The sequence below is a fragment of the Belonocnema kinseyi genome, chromosome 2, assembly GCF_010883055.1.
Source record: "Belonocnema kinseyi isolate 2016_QV_RU_SX_M_011 chromosome 2, B_treatae_v1, whole genome shotgun sequence".
Taxonomy (NCBI): domain Eukaryota; kingdom Metazoa; phylum Arthropoda; class Insecta; order Hymenoptera; family Cynipidae; genus Belonocnema; species Belonocnema kinseyi.
In genome coordinates, this window is record NC_046658.1 from 134,024,163 (window position 1) to 134,031,780 (window position 7,618).

Consider the following 7,618-nt stretch of genomic DNA (forward strand, 5'->3'; position numbering starts at 1 on the left):
TCAGGAGTAATATTTGATGTCGTGAATGTGAAAACAAATTAAATTAACAACGATGTCATAAAAGAGCCAGTGCAATATTATAACCCGCTTATTTCAGAATAACTTTTTTAAATTAAGTTCAATATAGAAATTAAAAGCAACTTCAGTTTATATTCTTAAATATCAGTTTAGGAGGTGATATAAACTATTTTGATATCATTTTATTCAAGAATACCTTTTAATTAAGAATAATAAAAGTAAATTGATGTGGCCCCAATCGGGGCCAGACCGGATTATCTCTAAGCGCTGCGCTTAGGCCTTGATCGGGTATCGCGTATGATTCTGAGCCTGGCCCCATCTAGATAGCCCGATTCGGGCCAGATTCTGCCCGATCTGGCCCCGAACAGATCTATATTGGAATTTCTGCACGGTAACTACTTATTACTTTCTGGAATCAATAACGCGGTTCATAAATGCTGTGAATGATGTTTTGTGTAAAAGAAATCTTACAATTATTCAAACAGTTTTTGTTCGTCTATGTGATACTAATCTTAGAAAACAGTTTTTTATCTATTTGAACAATGAATAGTAATTTACTTGCACCATTTTATAGCCAAAGCGCAGAAAACTCTTTCTTTTTTTACACTGTCTGGCTTATTAGTCAGTATTTCCCTATTTCAGAACTTTTACCTTAAATGTTGGAACATTATTCATTTTATCAACTCCAATTCCCTAGAGATTCCCTGTAGAAAGAAGCAAGTGATATTATATGTCTAAATGGTTGCAACCTGGGTTTTAAAGACAATATTACTAACAACATTCATTACCTGCGAAATGAATGTCAGAAAATAATAACTTTTTGCGATTTCCTCGTAGACAGACTGTTTTGAAAATATAAAATGTGTTATAACAATTAAAAAATATTATTAAAAAAACATTACTTGCCACATTCGTTTATTTTGTCATTGAGTTCAGGCAAAAAAATATTCCACGATTTACTGGGATAAATTCTTTTAACAAATGAAAATTGTTGAAAGAATCCCCAAATATTTGAAGTTTGAAACATTATTAAAGAAATTTTTCGCCTTTATCATTTATTCCGGGAGACAATAAATTTTCACGATTTACCGGTGAGAAAATATGTTTCAAAGAAATACTCATGGTTTTTAAAATTAAAATTGAGTTTTAAAGTGAAATAATTAAAATAAATTATTTCGGTTGAACTGATAAAGTTAATAAAAAAACAATTGGTGTACTCTACCAGTAATGCGTGTATTTATGATTTTATATTTCCAACGACGCGTTTCAATATAAATCTGAGGCAATATTTCCTAACTGCCCAAACTTTAAAACTCATGTTCTTTAATTGTCTCCATGTTCTGGGAACATTTTCGCCTATCTAATAGTACTTAATTCACAAATTTATAGATCAGGATTACGACCCCTCCCTAAGTGGGGACAGGTGGAATTTTCTACCCCAACACTTGTATGGGTAGTGTATCAAAAAACCGGGCAGTATCTTAGGCGGTTAATCGTATGGTTTGCTTCAGCCATTTTCAGTCAGCGGCAAAAATATCGCATGCCATTTGCATCTTGGGAACTTTTTACACTGCGCTTGCGTCGCGCCGACCAGGCACTGACAACCCGATTGGTCACTGTTTGCGCGCTGAATTCAAATTATATAAATATTCAGATTTAATATCTATAATAAATAATTCAATTATAATGAAAAAGAGGTTTTGAATTCTGAGTTCAGAGAAGTAAATCATTCCCAATGATTAATCTCGTCTCTGTCGAGTCTTAAAATTAAAATTTTGTTTATTGCCGACAATGTCACTTAAAATAAAATTACTAAAATTACCAAAAATGAATTAAGAACAACTAATTGCTGCACTGATAAATGTTATATCATACAATTTTTAATAACTTGAAGAAGACCTGGATAACAAGACAGTGACACAATATTCGCTAAATATATAAATAACATTTTTAGTTTGTTCTCTAAATTCTAGAAATTTAAACAAATTTTCTGTTATGTATACTGTCACTAATCAATTATTTTATAAATATTATAAAATATATAATATTGTATACAAATAATCAAATCATATTTATACTATTAAAAATAATATTTTTTACTTAAAACTAAAACTTCTTATTACCTTTTTATTAACATTTTTAAACATTTGAATGCTAAATCAAAGAAAAAATCTTCTTTTTCCTAACATCGGAATTAATCATTTTTTTGCATGGAAATCGCATTATTTTTTGATCGATTACTCTAACATTATAATTTAGGATTAAGAAATTATTTTTGATGCCTTTTCCAATCATTATTACTCATAAATATTAAATCTGAATATTCATATAATTCAAACTCAGCGCGCAATCAGTGAACAATCAGGTTGTCGACGCCTGGTCGGCGCGACGCAAGCGCAGTTTACAAAGTTCCCAAGTTTGGGGGCTGCATTTGCTTCAGTTCGCTTTTAGACACTCAGTGCTTAGGTTATTTGTCCCGCAACCAGGTGTAACCATCAGGCATTACGAAAATGTCATAGGAAAACAAGAGGAAGCGTTTATCTTTCGAGACGACACTTAAGCTTTCAGACGAAGTGAAATCATGTGCCTGAACACAGTCTATTTTACATAATTTATTTTATTACTAGGGAATTTATAAATATTTAGAAAAAAATCTGTCTAAAAGTTCGATTTTAACAGCTTTTAAAATAATGAGTTGAACTGTTATCTTTTTTAATTATAATGCTATTTAATTTACAACGCGTAATTCGAAAGTCTTTCCATTTAAAAATGTCCAATTTTAGATTTTCATTCTTAAGCTGATATTTTCAATCTAAAGAATTTCAAAATTGAGACTGAAAGAATTAAAAAATTTAAAGCGTTCAAAGTGGAAAATTTTTTAATAAGTTAGAGAAAGCCGCGTTACATGTTTAGGCAGGGGCAATTAATTTTTCTCTTTAACTTAATGGTCCAGCACCGCCATATTCTCCAGAGGTAGATGGGCCATACAACCAGAGGCAGACGAAGAGGATCGGCAACCAAGAAGGCTATTAAAATAAACACACTATATGAAAGAAAAGTGGGAAAATTGTAAGGAGCGAACACAGTGAACATAAAGTACCGAATCTACAAGTACCACATCCGGATATTAATAACGATGATGTGAACAGCAAAACCCAAAAAACGTGAAGAACCTTGAAAGGAATTTTGAACATGATTTATTAGAGATCAGACATTTAGACGCAACACAGAAGCATTCTCTTCCACTGACGAACATCACAAATGATCTGCATGGATTAATAGAACACCTCTACAGCAAGGTTTTACCTACACGTTTAAATGCAGCACCAACTGGGTTTAAGGTACAAATCTTTGTATACTGTGCAGTTGTGTACATGGTGCACAACAAGGATGTGGCGGGTATTATACATCAATAACTTGACTTAACCCTAGAACTCTTAGCAGAAGGAATTCCTCTCTATAGACACATTCCAACGTCCCCTTTAAAAAGTAAAAATTATATCTTATATTGGAATGTTACTATCCAGACAGTTTATTACATAAGAAACAATCGAACTGACATTGCAATGCGATAAAAAAGTGTGTACGAAACCAAATCATCGCAACTGCTTTCCAACTTTAGCGAAATTTGAAGAAAACCCATACAACCAAGATCCATAAGTATAGCGAGTTAAGGCATGAAGTAACGACCATATGGAGAAATGTGAATTTTCTTCAGGAACTAAGCGGCTAAAACCCACGAAGTGGCAGATGGTAACTCTAAGAACGCATCCAGAAGTGATTTTTGTCACCTCCAACGCTATCGGCTGCTGTTTCAGTATGGGAGCGGTAAGAGATGAACTCTAAATTACACCATGCTCCTAATTGTATACCTACATCATCGCAGAAGGTTTCAAGCATTGTATTAAATTTAATTATAACATCCTCATGACATCGATTAATTGACTTAGACCGCAATTATGATAAAAAAACCGGGTGCACCCGAGTACAGTTTTTAAGAAAAATATAATAGTATAGTATTATGCATATCGAAAAAAGAAGAATAGTTTGGCATTTTTTAACGCGTATAATTTTAAAGCTACCTATCTTTTCGAGTTTCAAGCATTATTTCTTTAATCAGATAAAAATTGACTGTATAATAAAGGTTTTTTACTTTTTCAGACAGCATTCACAGTTGATGTCCACAGAACCTATTTCTACAATCATCCGAATCCGAAAACTAATCGTTTTATTAGGTCATATGATTTACCGAATAGGGGTGTCGATAAGACTTCAGATGATATTGAGGTCGAATGGACGAGTCCTGTAGACGAAGTCAATGAAGAACTTCTTCAGGTAATGCAAAAATAGTGTTCAATTTTTTATTGAAATTGTATTTCATCAAATTAAATCGATAAATGATCGACATCTAAATTGACTCTATCAAATTTTTATTGCAGATAAAAGTCACCTTCGACTATCATGGGAAATTTCCTACAGAAGTCACATCGTTTAGCCCGGTCGCTTATATACCCGATAGTCACGTTATGAAGAATGTAGGACTGAATTTTTTCGATCGAATAATGACCGTGAAAGTGCGTGTAACTTCTGGATCCATTACTAGGGTACTGTCTTAAGAATCTTTTTACTATAATAATAAAGACTTTCTTACCCGATAATACTTAATAAATCAAATAATTAATATAATTAATTAAAATATATTACAACTAACCAAAAATAACTGCAGAAGCTGGGTATAAAAGTAGTTCCGTGTACGAAAATATAATTACCTAAAAAAATTGATTTAATTATTTTCTTAATTAATTAATTTTCAACACTGAACATGATTGTTAAATTCAATGGATGGGGTTTTTAAATAAAAAAGATAAATTTAGAACAAAATTGGTATGAATTTTGAGGAAAGAAGGATGTATTTGATATTTTATTAAGTGCAGTTGTAACTTTTTAATCAAAACCGGGTTGATTTCTAGCCGTGCAAAGGAAAATTTTCAAACAAGTTGGAATCGTGTTTCAAAAATTATACACCCTTATACAACCAGAGGAAGAACCAGACGTTTTGCGACCAAAAAAGCGACCATAATGAATATACCATATAAACAGAGATATTATGTGCCTTTATTCTTTAGCAGAGGATTTTGGGCAAAGTGTGAGAAAAGAACATCGTAGACTCTTCCTACTTAAATACCCAGAGCTGGCCACACAAAAAATGAGCAGAATCTACCAGATCGAAACGCACCAATATCTGCAAGCAGATTGCTTTCGACTGTTTAAATAGCTGCTATCAAAATGGAAGCGGACCAGCAGCTTCCTATTGATGAACTCCCCTTGAAAAATGTGGACAACGAAGACTTAAATAAAGCTGAAGGCATAGATGCTAGGGATAATAAACATTATGCACCGGCTCATTAGAATCACATCCACATATTAATAACGATGATTTGGACCGGGAAATCCCAGAAAAACTATAGCACCTTGAAAAAATTTTGGTCATGTTTTACTAGAGTTCAGATATGTGGAACCAACTGTGCACCTGTAGCAACCATTAGACGATTAACTCAATATAAAAAAGGAAATACAACCAGAAGGCTGATGAACCATGTTACTAAAATCATCCACCCTCGGCACATCGAGTCATTAAAACCAGCAATATTGAAGGACATTACAGATTGCCAACGGCAGAGACTTGATGTTCTCACTACCAGACTGCGTCGAAGAAGAAACGTAGTACAGTGCAGCTGAAAAACATGAAAGCTTTAGATGTTTCAGCAGCCTTGAAAAGGTCCAGGAACTGGAAAGCTCGAGGTCCAGACATGGCGCACCACTTCTTGTAAAAGTACCTGATGAGTGTGCATCTTGCGTTGGCAAGGTTTATAGAAGATCATTAAACCCCTACATAACAGCTATCATTGTAGATAAGCTATATTCTCATTGCGACGAAAACGACATCCTTACAAAAGAACAAAAATGATGTTGTAAAAACTCATGCAGTTGTACAGATCTAGTCACTATAGACGTTGTTGCCACGACTCAAGCTTGTGAGCATAAAAGGACGTTACACATGGCATACATTTACTACAAGCAACCGTTTTCTTAGGTGCTGCATGATTAGGAGACTCCTTCAGTGGACTATGATTCTGTTTAGCGTTGAACCCATTGAGAAAACCATTGAACAGCATGTCTCGTAGGTACACAATTCATAGTAATGAGAATAATCATCAAGTGATCGATCCCACAAAGCAGTTTCCCAATGATATCCACATGGAGTTCTGACTAGATAAATGCAGAACAGTGCATTTAATAAGAGGGGATTTAGGGACCGAAGATTTAGAGAACAAGTACGAAAATGACATCAAGCAATAGCTCCGGACAAATCATATAAATATATGTTTATCCTTGAATCTAAGGGTATTCGGCATACGATAGTTAAGACAAACCTAATGGCTGCCTTTGCAACGAGACTCAGATTAATAATGAAGAGTTTTCTTACTTCATCAAACAAAATCAGAAAAATTACACATATGCCATCCTTGTCCTCACATACTCCTTTGGGCTCATCAAGTGATCTAACAACGGCCTTGAAAAACTAAACCGAAACGTCCACGTAGAAATAATGAAACACCGAATACAAAAAAAATGTATCATTTGAAAGGGTAGTTCTACCACGACATATAGGAACCAGGGGAGTTGTAAATGGGGCCTTGAATATCAGAGGAGAATCCAGACAGGAATTAGAAATACAATGGAGGCACAGAGCTATTCACGGACGTGGATAACCGGTGCCGATTATGCGAAAACACCAACAAATCCATCGAGAACATTATTGATGGCTTTCGCGTAATGGATCAGAAAGAATATACGCACAGATATAATAATTTAGCAGGTATTACACGTCAACCACTTGCCCTTAACCTAGGACTCTTGAGAGAATGGATGCTTTTTTATGGATAAATCCCGATGCCGGTTTTAGAAAGCACAGAATAAATTTAAAATTGGCATGTTACCATCCAAGCTGTATCTTACATCCCGGCCTATTGACCTGACATAGTGATGCGAGAAAAAAAGTGCAAGAGTCTACATCATTGACATTGCTTGTCTACTTGATCGAAATTTGTAGTCAACGTATACAACCAAGATCCACAATCATAGCGACTTAAGGCATGAAGTAAGGACCATATAAAGTACTGCAAATCATGCATCTATACATCGCATTATGATTTCGGCTACAGGCAATGTCACAGGCCATGCAATAAGCGTCTTGAATATAAAAGAGTCACTAGGGTATTGTTAGCAGCTCAGGAGGTGGTTTTATTAAACACCTGTCGCATTCTAAAAAACTTTGTTGCCCATCATTAAGCAAGCGACTAAAAACCTGTAAAGTAGCAGATAGTAGTTCTAAGAAAGAATTCAAAGGTGACTGTCGCAAACTCCAACGTTGGGTGAATATGCGTCCGGAATATGCTCATAAAATGCTTAAGTATTGAAGTAATCAGGTATAGTTTCTACTCAAAGGGGGGGGGGCTTAAAGCTCTGTATCAAAAAGAGCAAAATACTCGAGAAAACATATCACTTGCTAAAGCAAGACCACTGTTGCAGATGGCCT

The 7,618-nt window shown here is 34.5% G+C and overlaps 1 protein-coding gene across 1 annotated transcript in view; it reads left to right on the plus strand.

Moving 5' to 3' along the window:
• Positions 1-7,618, plus strand: part of LOC117167504 — a 23,596-nt gene that overhangs the window by 10,871 nt on the left and 5,107 nt on the right. The window contains exons 2-4 of the mRNA XM_033352499.1: positions 2,972-3,846; positions 4,180-4,353; positions 4,458-4,622. Of these exons, the coding sequence (XP_033208390.1) occupies positions 3,712-3,846; positions 4,180-4,353; positions 4,458-4,622 (474 nt within the window). The 5' untranslated portion in view covers positions 2,972-3,711. The remainder of the gene's footprint in view (positions 1-2,971; positions 3,847-4,179; positions 4,354-4,457; positions 4,623-7,618) is intronic.